Here is a 19,895-nt window from a genome sequence, read left to right on the forward strand (position 1 = left end):
ATTGGATAATGATGATAATAATAATAATAATCTATCATATTATTTATCATTACATAAATTAGCTTTAAAATAGCAAAGAATAATAATTATGCATCCAATATTTAGTGTCTTTTTAAATTGAATCACAATTTTGTGATGTGACTGAACATTGCTGTGGAGTTCAGAGGACTCAGCATTAATTTCCTGCCTTTTTTCCCCCTCTCCTTTTAATCTTTCATAATTTGCAAAATGTAGCTTGACTCACAAAATATGAAATCTCTGTCTTCTCCTGCACTATCAATAAAGTGTTACATCAGGATATTGCACTTTTCTCACATGTTTCCCATTGTTGGGGAAAACAGATACTTTTCTTCTTTATTGATAATAACATTGTGATTAGAGTTTTTCTGCAAACCTTAATTTGTTTTGCCTGCAACATTTGTTTACTTTGCATTTCTTTTATTCCTGTCTGGAAAAATGTTTGTCTCAATCCTCTTTTTTTCTTTCTTCCTTTCTGTCTCGTATGTCCTTGTCTTCCAGTAGACCCCACCGAGGTACTGACCCCTGATCCTGTCAACCTCCACTGCATTCCTGTGGAATCCCAGTTCTGCCCTGTCCCCAAACTTGTGGTGGCAGCCCCCATGACTCTGAACTCTGTAAGCCTCACCCACAACCTCGGTTAAGATGCCATCATCAGGCCCAACACCCATACAATCCCCCCACACCGCAGAGACGTGAATGCAACAAATTGTGTGCCTAATCAGTTCGCCCTCCCAGGGCAAACCCTTTCATCCTCACAGTTGACATGGACATGTCATGGAAAAAAAAAAGTCAACAAAAGGTTTGTTGATGCTAAAACAGGCAATACTTAAGCTTGGACCTACAACTGTTTTAGGAAGCATGCCATCGTGATGCAAGGACACTTGAGGAGAGTGTGGAGCGCTTTTTGAATTCACAGCCATACAAATATTCACAGATTTGTAGAGACATACAACACACACACACACACACATGCACACAAATAGACACACACACACACACAAACTTTTGAGAACAGTGCATCCTTCTGAAGAGACAGAGAGGTCTCAGACCCTGCTTAATCGATCCACCATGAGTAAGTGGAGCTGAGGCTTGACATCACCTGACAGCACACATGACTCTGCAAGCGCATCAACAGCTTGCTCGGAGAACACAAGAATGTGATTGCTGTGCATGTCTATGCACAGAGCTTACAGCAGAGAGAGAAGAATATGGGAGCTAAGAATGCTCTTGATCATTTTAGATAGTGCTGGTGGTTCTTTAATTTCATTGTCTTTAAATTTTTCCAATACATTTTTATTTTTGTTTCATGCTCAGATTCTTGAATATATTGTTAATGGAGAAAGATTCATAGCATTGTAAGATCTCATTCACGCATTGTTCAAACGGCTAATTAGTTCCAGGGTCGTCATTGTTTGTGCCTTTCACGTTACAAGTGTGTGAAAGTCTTCTCCTGATATTTAAGCAACCGGCCTAGATCTTATGGTAGACTTAAAACAAAAAGAAGCATACACTCGTAGCCTTTAAGAGTCAGCGTGCAATTCCTCAGTCTATTTACAAATCCACTTTTTCCTATCATTAGGAACTGATGTCTGTTCTTTGTGGTTGAGGCTGTGAAAGAGTATTATTCATTTAACCTAAGCCTGATTAGGTGAAATTGGAGAAGTGTTATTTGCCATGTTTGGACATAGGAGTGAGCAATATGGCATGAAAATGATATCACAAACAAAATATGTATTACCATATTTGGTTTTACTAATGTTTAACAAGCAGAATGCACCACTAGTGCCACAATATTTAAAAAAAAATGCTATCAACAGCTATGAGAATAAAGAGATTTGTATTGAACATTTTACATACTGAACTGCACTTGATTAAATTAAATGAATATTCTAGATATGCTCTATTTTACGTAAACACATAGCTATCTTTCTTAACATACTGATGATGTCCATGATATGCTTAGAAACCATGTTATGACTTAATTTGCCATGATAAAACAAAACATCACTATATTGCCCACTCCTATTCAGACATGCCACATTTTTTTTGTCTAATCCACACCTTCAGTGGAATTAGAGGGACAGTGGCTAGACTGTCACATGCTCATACCTCCATTTTCTAAATGAAACATGCCTTAAGCAGAAGTAAGTGTACCAGCATGATGTATTGTGCAAGTACATTGCACACAGATCTGCAGGGTCTGATTCCAGCCCTATAGCTGGTGCTGCATAGGAGGTCTGATAGATGACTGTAGCTCAGGATGAGTCTGATCACCATGCTGTGAAACGGAGTGCCAGCACAGCAGCTGCGGTTCTCGATTGGAGTAGCGCCATTTCTAACCCAACTGTTTCTCTCTAGTCAGCCATGTCGCAGCATATCGCCCATCTCCCTAAACCCAGCGCTTATTTCCTGTGATTACGGTCTATAAATGATCAGTGAAGTTGAGTTGGTTTATCAGAAACATGGCGATATGATGACATGCTGGAGTCTGCTACTGTGTCTGTCTCTCTTTTCTCATTGCGTGGGCAGTCTCTGCCAAAATCCATGCCCTGACCCTCCTACTGTGTGACAGTCTGTTTGTCTCTGCTTATTGCTTGGCCCTGTTTGCTACATCTCACAGTAACATAATATCTTGGACCTGGCCATACTGTAGATAATTCTCAGCATGATAGCAGCCAAAACGCATCTTGTGGAGTTTTATACATTGCTTAACTATTTAGATAGAATGTGCATGTCTTACAGGCAGCGATAAGGTAAGATAAAATAACACTTAAATGATCCCCTTAAGGGAATTAGTCAGTTTAGTACATTAAAAATTAGTAAAAGGTGGCACTGGGAGTCAGAAAATACAAATACCAATTAGATATTTTGCCCTTTAAATGAAAAACCAAAGTTACATTTTGCTCTTTACTTGAAATGGGAAACCCACTTATTTTAATCTGCACCATTCAACGCCTGAGATGTAAACAAGGTCTTTCAGAGACATTATAATGTTTGTTACATTAATAATAGTAAGGTTGTGGTAAATCTGATTGGTTGCATGTACCTATATATAAATATATAAATATATATATTTTAAATTTATATTTAAAAATATATATATATAAAAAAAATCATTACATGTAATGACAAGGCAATCACATTTAATATAATACCTTACTGTGAGGTTGTAATGATTAAACACAGTCATCTGGTTCCTATCACCACCACCACCACCACTATAAATAACTCTGAACCTGCATGTCTCTCTAGAACAGGACACTGGTTCCTATCAGACCTCTCTGAATGACTTTGTTTAAACCGTTTAGTGATTTAATTATGCAGATATTTAGGAAAATCTGTGGGATTCTCTTTAACATCATTCCCTAATTTTAATCAAACACTGCTACCATTTTCCACAGGAAAAATTACATGATTTAACAGGATTGGATAAGATTCATTCTACTTCAGAAATAATGAATCTGAAAGAAAGGGTGTCCAGTCTTTTCCTGCTGTCCGGTAGCATACTGGACGCTTCACACTGTTTCATGTGCTAGTGACTTCCAGCCTTGGGTCACTCTGTGCCAATCACAGGTGAATTTAATGGGAATAGTGTTTTAAGGCGCAAGCTTCATATGCCAAGGCCAGAAGCAGACGGATTTGATTGAAAATGCCATTTCCCCTACGACTGATACAATCATTCATGCTGCGATGTCCTCCCGAACTCATCTCGTGTTGTTTTCACATAGTGTAGCTCCCTGTAGGTAATCTGCATTGTTGGACACAAAGACCATTTCAGAACCATTTTGTGTTGTTTTAGCATTGTCCGTTTGCTTAGAAATGATGAATACAATTCATCCCCTGATTGTTTAACCTTCAGATTGTCCATAAGTGCTGACTGTCACAGATAACTCACTTAGTGTTTTTGTTTTCTCTCTCTCATTAAAGTGTGTGACTGTTTAGAAGATTCTGATCACACACCTTGTCCTTATTTTCAAAAGTCGACAGACTCTAAAACTTTAGAGTACAGTCTGCCAGCCATTTGAGCATCGCAATGATATTATACATGAAAGTGACTCTAAAAGAGAAATGTGATGTTAAACAATAGAGAACTGTGGAAGTGGTGGATCAGCTGTAGCTGGGGTGCTGAAGTAGGACCTCACTTACAAACGTTGCCATGAAAGGGCCTTATATATATTTGAATGTGACCATTTAGGACAAGGAGAATGTCATTGAAGTGTGAGGATGCCTGTCTCACCCATTTCTTCTCCTGAATCAAACCACAACACGTTTCAACATATCAAGGGAGCGAAAAACTCTCAATGCCATCCACTGTTGATTTACTGTACAAAAAAAAAAAAGATCTGAAGGAAAAGCAAGCATCACGGAGACTCACCCGGTGTCGTTACTGTCCATACGTAAAAAAGAAAACAGCCTTTCTGTTTCCTTTAAAGACAGATTAGCCACACTGGGTGATGTTAGATGTGCAAACAATTGCATCTGTTAGAAGGTGAACACCTCCCTGGCCAGCATGTGTTGTTCTCTGTCTAGAGTAGACCCTCACTCTCTGTGGGCCAAACATAAAGGGCCCATTTCTAGGCATTGATAAATCCGATGTCTGGCACCTTCATAGGGCTGACCTAATTGTGAATACACAAGTACTCATTCATTATGTTGGTATTTAATACTTATTTATTTATTGTTATTCTGATTATTCTTCAGAAGTGTTGGCTTAAGTGTTAAGCACAAATTTAGGTTGAAAATAAATTAATGAATAATAAATTAATCCCTTTATCAACAGCAGCAGAACACAACAAACGGCTCTGCTTTCCATTTGACCACTAAAGCTAAAAGCATATATTCTTGAGAAATATGTGAGCACCATAAATGATTAAGGAAAAGTTGATACAATGCTATAGTGACATATAGAAGATGAATGAATGGTACTGATGTATTATTACATGACTATTAAAATATATTTCCGGCTTATTCTTGTTATTAAAATTGATTTAAAGAATGAGTATTTGAGTAGTCCTTTGAAAAGTTCAGAGAGCTTTCAAAAATTGTAGAACACCAGTCAGAGACAGCCCGAAAAGTTCAATAAATTTAGTCAAAGGCTAAATCTGTCATTGGAACACTGGCCTGAAGTATGCTATGCTTTACCGTGGTGATATAATAAGCATGGAACATTAACAGTCATCAGAGTAAACTGAGGTCAAATGCAAACTCACAGCAAGACAAAATACTGTGTTATTTCAAAATACTGAATATCTGTGTTGTATACATTTTATAAAATGTTGACGTGTGTTTGGGAATGTGGGTGCGTGTAAATGTTGGCAGTCGTTTAGGAGAGTACTCAGCTCTTGATTTGTGTAATGGGTAATTTCTTGTAGTTGAATGAGTCTCATTGCCTAGCCAAGGTATAGATCCCACTTTCTTTCACTCTGTCTCCTCCCCTCTCTCTCTCTCTCTCTCTCTCTCTCTCTCTCTCATATCAAGAGTTATGCCTTCTCCAGCTGCTATCCAGCTGGAATCAACAAAATACTTGATTAAGAAAACAAAAAAAATGTGCCTCGTTTGGGGCTTTAGCATTTTAAGGAAACTCACTTTTTAAGAAGTGTGTATTCATGTATAATGTAGTTAGGTAATCTTACGTGTACATATTACTGGTGCATCATAATTCTAGTTTTATCACCGTTCTAGTTTTTAATCACTTGACCTTAATGTCATTTTAAATGGTACTTATATTTTAGCTGTATCTTCACACAAATGACGTCATGTTATAGTGCGTTTGACACTTTGAGGATGAACCGTCGGTTTTTGGTTAGTCTGATCATTAATGAGTTCATATCAGTTACTTGTTATACAGCATAAAGTCTCATCGCATGAAATTAAAAATAATCTGAATAATCTGATTCATAGTTTGTGCAGTTAGTGGTTTAAAATAAACAAAATACATAAAGAAATATCTATATATATATCTATATATATATTAATCTACACATTTATATGTATTACAATGATAGATTCATTGTTACTTGATAGTAAGTTGTTGTTGCTATGGCAACAAAACTACAACATGGCTACCTTTGTGAATCTTAATTGTGAATTTTTTCACACTTAAATTAAAATAATGTACAAGGTTAACTTATTCTGAAAGGGAATGTGTAGTTAGCGTATCTTGGATTTAGAGATGATTGCCTATTTTGTACAAAAACATTTTTAAAAAATTACTGGTGAGATATCTTGAGTCCAAAGGCCATTTGGAGACGTCTTATGTGTTATTTCTGTTTTTATGATTTCTTATTTTTCTAAGGGGGTTATTGTCGAAGTTGTTCTGCTTGATGAAAAAAGAAAAAAAACAAAAACAAAGCTAAGGCAGCATTTGAGCTTTAGAATGGATTGTTAGGTGAAGAATAACCTTCGATTTAATATGCTAAATATGCTAGTGCAAAATGGACTCACAGAAAGGGCTGTCTGGACTGGTAGGTTCCAGAAAGGATCTTAAATGAAGACTCATTTAATGAACTATGTGTAAATCTTTAATTTGATGATGTCAAGAGCAGAGCGTGCTATAGGGCATGGTGAGGTATACCTGTCCACCACTTGGTAAAGTCTCATTTCACCCCTCTGGTCTACCCAGACTGAGCCCAGCTGTGCTGGGACCTGGAAAATCCTGCTTTTCCCCATCAGTGTACGAATGTGTGTTCTTCACCTTGTTTGCACTTATGTACATAACTGAGTCAAAATATTCAGAATTTATTTTGAATATACATAGAAGAATATGAATATATATATATATATATATATATATATATATATATATATATATATATATATATGTATATATAATGTGTGTGTGTGTTTATATATGTATATATGCACACATGTGTGTGTGTATATATACACACACACACATACAAACACACTAAAGAACTGGTTCAGATCAGATAACTGTATTGTTCGGAATACAGGTAAACAGCTATCCTTTTAATAGGTTGTCAAAGAAATGCTGTTTTTGAGGGATTTGTTGTATGTTTTGTTTGCTAATGCCCTTGGTCTCACCATGAGCATGATACTGCTTGCTGATAAAATAGGGTGAAAAAACTCGATGCTTTATAGTTTGTTATAGTTTACAAAATCATAACATATCTGAGCTCTGTGGCTGTCTATATCTGATCCTGAAGTTGTATGTCAGAACTGGTAGTGTTTGCACAATAGTCTGTCCACTCAAATGTATGCAGGTAATAATATATTGCTGTGTCTATAAACCAAAGAAAGAATAATATGTTTCTGTCTTTCTAGTTTATTTTTTTCTTTCTTTGCAGGTTGTGAATTGCTTGCTCAATTTCACAATATATTCCTCTGTGCTTATTGGCATATAATGGGCAATGTTCAAATTTTGAAGCTGAATGGACAAGCTGAAAATGAAATTGGATTCAAAATGGATCTGCTTGGGATAGGCTCATGTAAAATGTGCTCTGGTGGTGCTCTGCCCCCTGCGGGTGGTAGGGAGAACAGGAGAGGTTCAAACACCCCTCTGAAACTTCAGGGTCAGATTATAGCAGGGAAGAATCACATCTAGTTACACAATGTAAGGATGTTTGGTTACATTTTGTTGGATTTGGTTTGTTTTCATTATTGTGCTTTTTCAAAATGCTCACACATTCCCCAAAAATCAACAGTAATCTGAAATATCTCACTTGCATTTTCTCAATCAAAATCAATTGTTTCATGGTCAAGCAGTGACTCACCGGAGAAATCTTTGGAGAAATCTTGTACATTCTGTGCTCTTCAATTGCTTTGGAAGCCAATAATTTTGTTGCCATGGCACTTGTCCTAGTAGTGAGGGAGAGACAGAGTCTTCGTAAGTTACTACATATCTACGCACCTTTGGGCCATTTTAAGATGGTCCCAAGCCTTCGGACTGTAAAGTGAAAGGTAGCACTTAGAACTTTAATGCAGACTTTGAATTTTGAAGTCCCAATTTGCAGAAAATGCTGAAAAAACAATGCAATCAAAGGACACTTTTACCACTGTGCTTGGTAGAGGAAAAACAACTCAAAATCTTCTGCTGTCCATTCTCCTGTGCCTAGACATTCTGTGATGTGAAGCAGTGCTTTTTATTTTTCTTTGTTTTTCTTTTTTTAAAGCATTGAAAACAATGAAACCATCACTCTGTTGTGACACATATTTAATCATATTTATATTTATATGTGTGAAAACTAAAATAACTTTGGATTGTATTGGTATTCAGAATACGTTGATGGGATTAATGCATAGAAATACTAAGGATTGTAATTTCATCTTCATGTTGTACAAATGTTATGGATGTAGTTTTTGAGGTCTCTCATTGAGATTGAGGTTTTGTCCCTTTAAGGGCATCAGTGGAATATAAATTTAAAAGCTGATGCCAGTGCATATAAAGTGCTATCTGCAACCCGGAGCAGTTAAAAGAATGTCCACCTTGTTTCAAAGCCATATGTACTAGATTCCTCTTTCCCCCACTGTAGGACAAGATATAATTGAATGCTTTGACTCTTTATATGAAATGCTTCTCTTTCTATTTAGTGTGTTGTGCCTGTATGTGCTGAAGAATTGTGCTTCTTGCCAATCCCTTTTACGATTATATTAATGTATAGAAAAATACAAACTTATATGATCTCTGTTCTTTTTGTTTGACATTTTAATAAAGCACTTCAAAACAAATCCCATGCTATGTTTTATATATCTATTTAAAACAGCCCTTAACGGTTCGTATAAAAACGTTAAAAGATAAGAGATGGAGGTTGGAAAATAGCAAGTATGTTTGGTTTATAAATTTGCTCAGAAGTGGAACTTAGTGGAAAAAACGTAGGGCCAGACAGATGACACACAGAGTCACTTCTCCTCTAGAGAAGATACCATTTTGATTTGGAAATACCCTAACCTTTGTTCTCTTAAATCATGGTTTGTCTACATTGCAGTGGCTGCTGCAGCATTATTAATCATTTCTAATTAACACCAACACATTTTTGTAGCCTCATACATAGCCACTTTTTTTTTAAATAGATGCTGTCATTTAATATGTAAGTGCATGTGGGTATTATGCATATTTGGGCCTAATTTTGTTGTTTGGGCCTGACATATTTCCTTTTACTTTATCCATATTTAAGACTAAGGTTTAGGCCAAGTAAAGATCTGATTGTATTCAGTCACCACAGTATTAATTAGGTCAAGTACTTATTTTAGATGATTACTTCAGGGTCATTCCAGTTCATCGCAAATGTACTAGAAGATGTTCCATCACTCCAGAGATCAGTTTCACTGCCTCACAGCCAGGTGCAGGTGGGCATTTTAATCCTCTGTTGGACACATGGCACTGGGCATGGTAAGTTAGGTTGAATTCTTTTTTATGTAGTTTATATTATATAGTTTGGATGTATGTATGCCCTACAAAGTGGTGAAAACAAATGTGGTGTAACGTATACTATATTGTAAGTGTAATGTACAAACCCCATTTCCAGAAAAGACGCTATGCAAAGGGTAAATTAAAACAAAAAACAAAATGCAATGATGTGCAAATCGTTTAAACCCTTTAATTGAGAATTGAGTCATATTTGCAGCCCTATGAAAGTGTGAATTGTCATCTTGGAATACAGATGCTATGTTCCTTGTTAAGAAGTGCCTGCACTGTGGTTCAAACTTACTGTCACCTCAACTAAAGGACCCATTTCCACATAATTAACACACCCCCAGAAAATCACACAGCCTTCTCCAGCTTGAACCACACCCTTCACACAGTCGTCATTGAAGGCTATGAGGTCTATGATGAACACAACACCTATGATCATCATGCCTATCACACACAGGCAGAAACGAGATTATATTAAGCAGATAACATTTTCTTGTCATGAACTGTCCAAGCTTTGTGTCTCTTTACCCACTGTAACGTCTCTGCCTCGTGTGTCACTCTGTTCCATATATTCATGGTTTGCAGTTCCCTGTGGAGTGTTCTTTCAGAAATTGGTTGTGAAGGACCTGCATCACCTTCTACAAGCAATTCCTGCATGAAAGCAAAGCAATTTTCATACACTAGCCATGAGAACATGCTGGCAGTCCCTGTCCAGTTTTTTCTTTGTGCCACAATTCTAAAAATTCCTGTAGACTGGGATTTTTCCACCCCAGTCGACCCATATAACTATGGTTCTATACACCTGCAAAATTTGAACACTAGCCTACTAAGAGTATGACAAACAATGTATGTCATAAGTGGATTCATTAGTATTGTCAGTATAATATGATATACCGATCTGTTTAATAAGCAGTGTTTTATATTAGTGTGTTGTATATTCAGTGTAGTATAACAGTGTATTGTACAGTCAGTGTAGTATAACCGTGTGCTGTGTTATCAGTGTGTTGTAGTCGGTGTAGTATATCAGTGTGTTGTATTGTCAGTATAGTACACTGTATTGTACAGTCAGTGTAGTATATCAGTGTGTTCTGTCAGTGTAGTATAAGAGTGTGTTGTACTGTCAGTGTAGTATAACAGTGTGTTCTGTCAGTGTAGAATAACAATGTGTTGTATTGTCAGTATAGTACAGTGTATTGTACTGTCAGTGTAGTATATCAATTTGTTGCATGTTAGTGTAGTATAACAATGTGTTGTAATGTCAGTGTAGTATAACAATATATTGTACTGTCAGTGTAGTATAACTGTGTTCTGTCAGTGTAGTATAACTGTTTTTTTTGACACATTCCTCTGCCCTTTTCTAGGTCCCGCCTCCTTACAAAATTAACCAATTGGAGATGCCTCTCAGTGACGAGCCAATGGGTGCTTTTGATAAGCTCTCGGGCACATTTTTACAAAAGAAAAGTAGCAGCCATGTCTTAACAGCAGGCTGCGTCTCTGACTCTCGGTTTTAAATAGTACTGCGCTCGTATTTTAGATAACAATATCTGTGGTTTTAAGTTAAAACGGGGGCAAATGGGCTTTCCGCCCGACATCCGCTGGTGATTTAAAGCAAGCTGGCCGCCCAAAGAGGGAGAGACAGAGAGAGAGGGAGGGAGAGGTCGGGCGGGCAGAGGAGAAGAAACGAGAGGGAGTAGAGGAGGAGAAGGCGGCAGAGTGCAGATTTTGTGTTGGTCTCTAACAGCTGAGGCTCGACCCTAAACCTGTTGATTAAAACAGGAACAGGAGCGGAGGAGCGCTGTGTTGGGCGGCTTGGAGAGTTTTTGCTCTGAACTGTGTTGTTCCTGCCGCGCTGGAACTGGCGAGTCAGTGAAGTCCAGTGCGAGCCTGAAAATGGTTACAGGAGGTTTGTTTAGCTTAGCTTTAGCTTAACTTAGCTTAGCCTAGCGTAACTGCCGCTATTCATTCACATGGACACCAGAATGGCAGAAGCACAGGCTGCGTCCTGCAGCTTGAGACTTTAGCCACTGGAGCTGCCGTCTGGTCTTATAACGAACCACTGTAACAATTAACAGCGTTGCCTATCATGAGCCCTTTCCAATTAGGGTTATCGGTGCGTTTAAGTCCTTTCAGGCCGAGTTTAGATGGAACAAGCGCGGTTCGTTTGTAACGTTAGCTAGCCGGCCTGGCTTCTGTATTTAGAGCACAACATTCAGAAATAAACGGACAAACAACTTCTCTCGCCTCCACCTTTCCGTTATCGGGTTTTGGTTTTAAACGCGGTTTGTTACTTTAACAGTCTGCTGTCTGCTTTATGTTGTGGAGCAGATATAAGTTTTCATTTTAACCAAGATTTGGGTCACTCTCTCCCCAAATGAAGGAATATAAAGTGGTGGTGCTGGGCTCCGGCGGCGTCGGCAAGTCCGCGCTGACCGTGCAGTTCGTCACTGGGACGTTCATCGAAAAATACGACCCAACCATCGAGGACTTTTATCGCAAGGAGATCGAGGTGGACTCATCCCCGTCAGTGCTGGAAATTTTGGACACCGCCGGCACAGAGCAATTCGCCTCTATGCGAGACCTCTACATCAAAAACGGCCAAGGCTTCATCTTAGTTTATAGCCTCGTCAACCAGCAGTCGTTTCAGGTGAGCTGCTGTCATCTGAAGTCAACCTCAGCGGTGCACAAAGTACTGGATTTGTAATTCTTTTATTAATTCTGTATCCGTGCCACGCCTAGCAGAACACCATCACATGGAAACGTTATAGGGAGAATGTTCCCAAGAACATAATCTAAAAGTAACCTACAACCCTTGAGTGAAAGTCACAGGTCACCCCTTTATTTAACGTCTAGGCAAAACGACCGTTAAGAATTGACAGAATCAAGAACCGTTAAATACAACATACATTTTGCCTTGCTTCCATGCATTTCGTCTTATGTTCAGTTTTTCAAGGAAATCCACAGCAAACTACTTCCTCAACTTCGTCTTGAGTTCAGTCTCAGAATCTCATATGTCTCATATGAAGCTGATGTTGAGGCCTATATGGACTTTGGGGTGGACACTATGTTGGTGTGAGAATGCATTATATTTTTGCAGTTTTTCTAATTTTTCTGTTAATTTCCTTTTCTCATTTACAATTTCGTTTAGCTCTATTCTTTCAGACAAAATGTTTTCTTGAGCTAGATGGATGGACACATTTTGGACTTTGTCAGATTTTAAGAAAATGGAGTTTGGTTTTCTCATACCTCTAAGAGAACTTTTTTATATATATATATATATATATATATGTAATGGTGACTTTTGATTGTGTTGAAGTTCCTGGAAATAAATGTTTACTCATTTTCTCCATTTACATCCAAATCTCACCCTAGATTAAGTAACTTAAGTGACTGGAAATCAAATAGATTAAGTTCTTTGCACTGCAGATGTCAACAGGTTAAAGATTTCATCTTCACCCCCCTCCCTCCCTGTTTTCTTACTTTTTCTTTTGTCCTTCTAGGATATCAGACCGATGCGAGACCAGATAGTGCGAGTGAAGCGCTTTGAGAAAGTTCCTCTGATTTTGGTGGGCAATAAAGTGGACCTGGAATCCGAACGGGAGGTTGCAGGATCTGATGGTCGAGCCCTGGCACAAGAATGGGGTTGCCCCTTCATTGAGACCTCAGCTAAGAGTAAGACCATGGTGGACGAGCTCTTTGCTGAGATTGTGAGGCAGATGAACTATGCCACTTTGCCCGAGAAGCAGGAGCAGTGCTGCACGGCCTGTGTAGTGCAGTGATGTCCCTAGCCTTACCACAATCTCCCCAGGTATGAGGCCATCACATTTAATAAATTAATTGGACCTTGGGACAAACAGTACTGATCATGTGCATACAGCTGTTACTGGACTGTACATTCAGGAGCCATCCACTGAGAATTCATTGCACTTTTTTTTATTAATTATTTAACAAACCAAATGAAAGGCAGCATGTTTAACTCCATCACAGGGTGTAAGGTGCATTTAACTTATTCAGATATTTTTACAGGGTTTTTTTTATGTTGATATTCTTTATTGTTTTTTGTTTGTTTGTTTGTTTCATGTTAAAAATTCAGTGTTTACTGTGAAGCTGCTTTGTGACATCAGTTGTAAAATTAGCTATACAAATTAATGTGATATGCTCATTAAGACTACGCTCTCACTGAAAAGTGAGTTAAGGATGGCTAGATATTCTGTGCTGGCTTGGATCTGTTATCATTACCAAAGAATGTGGCATGAAGAACAAAACTGCCTAAGCCTAGTGTCGGTCTGGTGAAGCATGAAGAGGTAGGAGTCTAGACCAGTGTCAGACACACAAGAACAGGGAGATTCCCAGCAAAGAAAGAGGAAAACTCTACGTCCTGAACGACAATTGATGTTCCAAAGCAACAGGAAACTGCTGAAGTGCGCTATTAATGCACTGTCATTCTCATGTTTACTAAAGCTACATATTAAATTATCATTTATTTATTTTAAGGTTTTGCTGAATTTGATCAAATATATCATCTTTTCTAGAATCTAATTTATTTGGAAACTACTCGGGCATTTTCAGGAGTATGTCAGAGAACAAGTTTGAGGAAGTTAGTCTTCTGCAACTTCTTAATTTTTCTTCCTCTCAATATTGTTATAATAAAACATCACCTCGGCATTTCAGAAATGTAACAACTCAGAATCTGTTCCGTTTGATTGCCTTGAATTTGTCGTTTTGTTTTACATCAGGGTCTACAATAACTAACACAATTGTCTTTTCATTTTTCTAGCCATACCACCTGGCAGGATGCCCTTTTGAACCAGTGTCTGCTTCAATGATGTTTTGACCCCTTGAGCCACACCAGTGCCACTGAGCCCCCTGAACTCTGAGACTGATGATGTCATCTGACATGGATTGGTTTTGCTGCAACTAAAGCAGGGATTTCTCTGACTTTCATCAGTGTCTGTATTGTAGAGCACATTTTAGTACAGTATATTTACAGTATACTGGGCTTTTTGGGAAACACATGACGAGCATCAGTGTGATGGCAGAGGACTTTGGAAATAGGGACATCTGTGACAGGGCTATTAATATCTATTTTCTTAGAGGGGAAATGGGTTATATACGAGCAAGACTTCTTGAGGCTGTAAAACCACTGAAGGTGCTCAGTTGTACATCCCCAGTTTTGTTTTTTGTTTTTTTTACATTTCAAGTTTGATATCTAATTTTAAAGTGATAATAGCCATTATTCAGGTTTGAGACCTGGACCATCTAAATTTTCTTTTTTCCTTCTTTTTTAAACTACAGTATGTATGCTTTTTTCCCCCCTCATAATAGTCTATTTATTAAAATCTTTAATTACAAAGATGGATACATATTGCTTTTTTATGTTCAGTTGGCTGTTTTGCTTTTTGTGACAACAGTATGCATTGTTTCTGAAATGGAGCATTAATGACGCCTTAAACGATTACAGTCTCAAACTTGTGTGGAGTCATTGCTTCTTGCCGCCTCTATTGTCGCTTGTGCTCATCTGTCCTGAGTGAATTTTGGGTTCGGATGCCGCTACAATATGACCCTTCAACGGCATCAGGGTCACAGGGGGTCAGACACCTACCCTGAATCTATGGGCACAAGGCAGGCACCGGGAAACCCCAGATTGGGCACCAGTCCATCACAGGGCATTACATGCTCACCCGTTGCTATAATTTTGGAGAAAAAGGCTAAAGGTAACTTGTGCAACTGGGGAGAAAAGATAAAATAATCATGACTTTTTATATAAAAAATAAATAACATGACCATTACTGAAAGTTTAATATAAATATTAATATATTTTTATGTGCTTAATTGGGACAGTCACTGAGTGTCTCAGTCACTTATATAGTTCAGTAAAATACTTTAGACTTCCAAAATTTGAGCTTGTTTACAATGTGTGGAGCAAAGATTACATGTCATACAGCCATCTAAGTTATTATTTGTCTAACAAAACGTTATCCAAAAGGCAGTGAGTCCAAAAGTAAGTAAATCCTTCATTTTTTTGTATTTCTACAGTTGGAGAAATTTGACGGAACTCGTACAGTATAGGCATGCGCAGAGTTTTATTCAAAGACAATGGATATATTGATTTAGATCGCACAGCTTATGTAGTTTCGTCATCAGTCCAACAGGGGGCAATATAGGTCAGTCTGCATTTGGTGATTTATAAGTTGAAAATTCACAGACGTAATTTTAATTTAGAGTGTTGGATAACTGAATTCGGTATTTGGCTGATTATCGTGCACTGCCTATCCTATACTGTCCATTCTATCAACCCTACATCATACAATTACTGGAGTCAATCTGTTCAGCATATTTGCATGTCTACAATCATACACTTGAGCTAAAGTAATAAAATTGCATTTTGTTTTTTTTTAATCCACTTGTAAGCTAAGTTTTGTGTTAATTGGCATCTATTCACTGAGAAGAATTCACAATGTCATGCTTAAAGTGTTGTACACCGTTTTGGACCTAGCTTAAAGACCACATGCAGTATGGGTCACTATCCAGACACCAGGCTCAGTCCCGGTGACCTTTATAGGCCTAGGGAGGTTCAGTGTGAGTTTCCCCAAGCCCACACTCAGTGAGGGTGTGTTTGCTGGGTTTGTTAGCTTACTTTCACCCTGTTCTTCAATGGTCTGGGCCACCACAGAGCAGGTATTATTTGGGTGGTGGATCATTCTCGGCCCTGCAGTGACGCCAGCATGTTGGTGATGTCTTTTGTGTGCTGCTATGTACAAGTAGATTGGACTCTGCAGTTCTGGAGTTGTTAAACAATCCATATGCATTGATGGACTGAGAATAGGTCATAATACAAAATTATTTAGCCAATATCTCGTGGGCAGTGTGACCACTTACAGAGGACTGGAATATACACAAACTGTAGCAAGACATGTCTCTTGACTTTCTATATAAAAGATGTATGTTTCTAACAGAGTGGACAGTGATTGATCCAGTTGCACTGCTGTGTCCTTAGAAATTCCTTGTCTTTGGTGGTCACATTGTGGGTCCTTACCATTGAAAACGTGCTAAAATTAAAGATACGTTGCATCTGGAATTGTAGAACTATAAAATACACCTACATTGTAAGTGGAACTTATAAAATAGTGAATAAAAATACAGTGAATAAAATAAAGGCAACTTTTTTTTTTTCCCAGGAAGTGAAACAATTAATTGTCTGTAAAACTCCTGCTCGGCTGTATATTTTCTTTTAGCAGTTATAGTGCAATGTCAAATTTTATATTAATAATATGCTATTGTGTTTAAAAATTGTAATGTTATTATATATGTATTATTCTATCGCCTCCTAAAGTATAAATGATCATAGAATAGCTGTAGAACACAGAAAGCAGATATACTATATATTATAGAAATAAGATATAGAATTGGGTACTTTTATTTTGAAACGGACTGTTGTAAATGGTCGCCTCCATTCCATAGTTATATTTTCCTGTTCCCTCTATTCTTTCTGTTTACTGTGGAAATAACTACAAAAAAACAAAATGAAAACAGTGTTTGTCACAGTCGGAACAACCTGCTTTGATGATTTAATCTCCACTATGATTTCAGCTGACGTTGTAAAGGTATGAAAGAGCGTTCAGTATCGATGTAAAACAGCGTCTAATGGAGCTGGTCAGAAAGAGCAGCTTTATCAAATTTTCTAACTTTTATAGGCCTTATTGGACCGAGGATACACAGACGTAATTCTGCAGATTGGTCGAGGTTTATTTGTCCCAGAACCGCAGAGTTGTCCCGGATTGAGGTTCGAGGTTTTCCGTTTTAAAGAGTCCATTGCTGAGAACTTGCAGTCAGCTGACCTGGTTATTAGTCACGCAGGTGAGGAAACGGCTCCTTCCACTAGGTATGGATGATACCTCAATTTCAGCACTGCAGTGACACTAACGTGGGGGTTTTGTTAGTGTTTGTGGTTCTGATTGGAATAAATCAGACCCAGCAGTGTTGGTGGGGTCACGCCAAAAGCGTGAGGAATAACACAAACTGTGCAGCAAAAGATAAGCTCTCCACCTTTAAATAAACAAGGCCTTGAACTAACATGGTAGTTTTGTCTAATAGAGTGGCCATTTAGTGGGGACAGTGTTTAGAACTCCAGCAGCAATGCTGTGTTGGATTAATTAAAACCAGTACATACTAACACGCCACCACCATGTCAATACCTCTGTTGTGATCAAATTAAGCAATATTCATAAAATCAAGCTTTAATTACGTCACCATTTAACAGTGGGTGGCGGAATGTGAAGTTTCTGGAGGATGCCTCCTTAATACAGAGAAACCCAGGATATAGAAGGGAATGTGTTATGCTTTCTAATATAAACACATTATATGCCAGTAGTTTTTACTGATTTAATAGATTTAAGGTCCATCCCCATGTTATTCAGTTAGAATCAAGTTAATACTCTCTATTTAGGAGCAGGAAGCTGCTTGGAAGCCCTTGGAGCTGAAAAACATCTCCTTGTTGTGGTTAATGACAAGTTAATGGATAATCATCAGCTTGAACTCGCCAAACAACTGCAGGCAGATTCGCATCTTCTGTACTGCACCTGCAGGTCTGTGGCATTTCCATGTCTGTACATTCAGGTTTAGTGCAGAACTGTTTCATCTTTTCTACACAATGTTAATGCCTTTGGGTGTGTTATGCAGTCTTTTTATTAGACATTGCTTTTATTTGTTGTCCTCTTCATTTGTCATATGAGTAATACAATTCTTCTTCTGTAGTCAATATTTCTATACAGTTTTAACAAACTTACTATTACTTATTTGGCAGCAGCACTGTGTAAGGAAAATAGACAACTGATTCAGTAGATGAACGTTTTAAAATGTTTTCAGAAATGTCTGGCTTTAAGACAATAGGCAATAAAAACAAAACTCTGTGATTTGTTCATTCTTTTGAACCTTAATTTAACTGACTAAAATGCAAAGGTAAGATTTCCAGGGTTTTCATTGACCAACTTAATTGTATTTTGTATATATATAAACAAATTTAGAAACTGAAGCTTGCAGCACATTGAAACAATGTTGGGATAGGTATGAGTTTACCAATTTGTTACATCATCCTTCCTATTAATTACACTTTATAATAATTTGGGATCAGAGGGTATTAATTGTTGAAAGTGGATATTATGCCTGTTCTTTTTTGATACAAAACATAAGATGCTAAAGAGACTGTGGTTGCCATTTTATTTTCTTGATGCACCATGAGAGACAGATCTGGACAAACACAAACACTTGTGTGTCTATGAAACCGCTCAGGGACTCTCCATGAAGTGATGTGACTGTAAAGAATTTTTGTATGGCTCTATGTTTACATAATAAAGTTTCAGGTTGCATTTCTTTATGCAGACGTTGCCTATGTTAAAAGGAATGGCTATGATTATGGGGAAACGCAGTTCTCTCTACTTGTTTACATTCAGAAGCTCCACATCTTTTAAGGTGGAAAAGGTGTGTTTGAAGGGATTGAAACAACTGTTGTTTGTATGTGGCTGAAGTTTAACGTTTTGTTCACTGTTTATTACCACAGAAAATCATTTGTAACTCAAGCTGTTTAGTTTTATGTCACTTTTGTTAATGCAGTTAGCCGTCTCCCGAGTTTGGATACATTTCAATTACATTTTAGCGGTGTATAAGGGCTTAAAGTTTATGCACTTCGAATAGTTGTTTCTGACCTTGCTCATGTGGACTGTTATCTGTCTGGATTTCCTGAATTTTTTCACAAAGTTGTGGAGGGTAGATGGTGAAAAAACAAAATTCTTTGCAGTATTGTGCTGACAAATGTTTTTTATGAACTCTTTGGCAACTTCCTTACCAGTTTGCCGGAACGTGGTGAGCCACAACCTCTCTTTGGTTACAGAAATCTATTTTTATTTCAAAAGTTAATTGGAAACATTTTCGTTGTACATTTTAAACTAAATAATTGTTCAGTAGAATTAACAAATCACAGATTCCTGTTTTACACAAACTCCTAACTTTTCTGGAAATGACTCATTCGGTTTTTAGATGTTATTTAAGTCATCTGTATTAGTCTTAGCCTCAGTCTTTAGAGTTCAAAAATATTTAATATACCCAGGCTAAACAGCCTGTTGACAAGTATAATTTATTACTGTATATCTCTCCCCCAGTACTTTACCTCAAACACTGAGGAACATGGACCTGACTGCTCTGCTGCCCTTCCAGCCTGGTCAGCCTCAGAAATTTGCCAGGTTTATGGACAAAGCTGTTGGACTTGTATGACTCTTAGTGCATCTGCCATGACAGACATCAGATTGGAGCCATGCTTCACTCTTGGTTCAATGACGGACTGAACTAACCTGTGACATCTGCTGGTTAATACTGTTGAACCTGCCATGTCATTGAAACTTACTTCATTAACCATTGGATACTCTTACATCCATACTGTCCTTTTTTGAAGGGTTAATAAATTATTTTGCTATAAGCATTGTGGCACTGACAATTTTTCTCCCACCCCCCC

At 37.8% G+C, this 19,895-nt stretch overlaps 3 protein-coding genes across 6 annotated transcripts in view; all 3 read left to right on the top strand.

Annotated features, from left to right (window-relative positions):
- mbnl3 (muscleblind-like splicing regulator 3) overlaps positions 1-3,065 on the top strand; it is a 39,868-nt gene extending 36,803 nt beyond the window's left edge. For all 3 annotated transcript variants that reach the window (XM_066648694.1, XM_066648695.1, XM_066648696.1), the window contains one exon: positions 523-3,065. In XM_066648694.1, coding sequence (XP_066504791.1) covers positions 523-540 — 18 coding nt within the window. In that variant the 3' untranslated portion in view covers positions 541-3,065. The remainder of the gene's footprint in view (positions 1-522) is intronic.
- A 7,792-nt stretch (positions 3,066-10,857) lies between these two features.
- Positions 10,858-14,862, top strand: rap2c (RAP2C, member of RAS oncogene family). The gene is made up of 3 exons (XM_066649696.1): positions 10,858-12,038; positions 12,892-13,199; positions 14,169-14,862. The coding sequence occupies exons 1-2, from the start codon at positions 11,766-11,768 to the stop codon at positions 13,168-13,170; spliced, it is 552 nt and encodes a 183-aa protein (XP_066505793.1). The 5' UTR covers positions 10,858-11,765; the 3' UTR covers positions 13,171-13,199; positions 14,169-14,862.
- A 1,963-nt stretch (positions 14,863-16,825) lies between these two features.
- On the top strand, positions 16,826-19,873 carry zgc:92907 (uncharacterized protein LOC436733 homolog). 2 transcript variants are annotated; one of them, XM_066649697.1, is made up of 4 exons: positions 16,826-16,995; positions 17,086-17,248; positions 17,838-17,976; positions 19,546-19,869. In XM_066649697.1, the coding sequence occupies exons 1-4, from the start codon at positions 16,915-16,917 to the stop codon at positions 19,655-19,657; spliced, it is 495 nt and encodes a 164-aa protein (XP_066505794.1). In that variant the 5' UTR covers positions 16,826-16,914; the 3' UTR covers positions 19,658-19,869. The 2 variants fall into 2 exon arrangements, with proteins under 2 accessions (XP_066505794.1, XP_066505795.1); XM_066649698.1 differs by lacking the exon at positions 16,826-16,995 and having other exon boundaries at positions 17,147-17,273; positions 19,546-19,873.
- Positions 19,874-19,895: the final 22 nt, after the last annotated feature.

The sequence above is a fragment of the Hoplias malabaricus genome, chromosome 17 (genome assembly GCF_029633855.1).
Source record: "Hoplias malabaricus isolate fHopMal1 chromosome 17, fHopMal1.hap1, whole genome shotgun sequence".
NCBI classification, from domain to species: Eukaryota; Metazoa; Chordata; class Actinopteri; order Characiformes; family Erythrinidae; genus Hoplias; species Hoplias malabaricus.

Coding starts and splice junctions, on each gene's coding strand:
- zgc:92907 (XM_066649697.1), top strand. CDS start 16,915: ATGAAAACAGTGTTTGTCACAGTCGGAACAACCTGCTTTGATGATTTA. Junction 16,996..17,085: donor TTTCAGCTGACGTTGTAAAG/GTATGAAAGAGC, acceptor TAACTTTTATAG/GCCTTATTGGACCGAGGATA. Junction 17,977..19,545: donor CTTCTGTACTGCACCTGCAG/GTCTGTGGCATT, acceptor TCTCTCCCCCAG/TACTTTACCTCAAACACTGA.
- rap2c (XM_066649696.1), top strand. CDS start 11,766: ATGAAGGAATATAAAGTGGTGGTGCTGGGCTCCGGCGGCGTCGGCAAG. Junction 12,039..12,891: donor TCAACCAGCAGTCGTTTCAG/GTGAGCTGCTGT, acceptor TTGTCCTTCTAG/GATATCAGACCGATGCGAGA.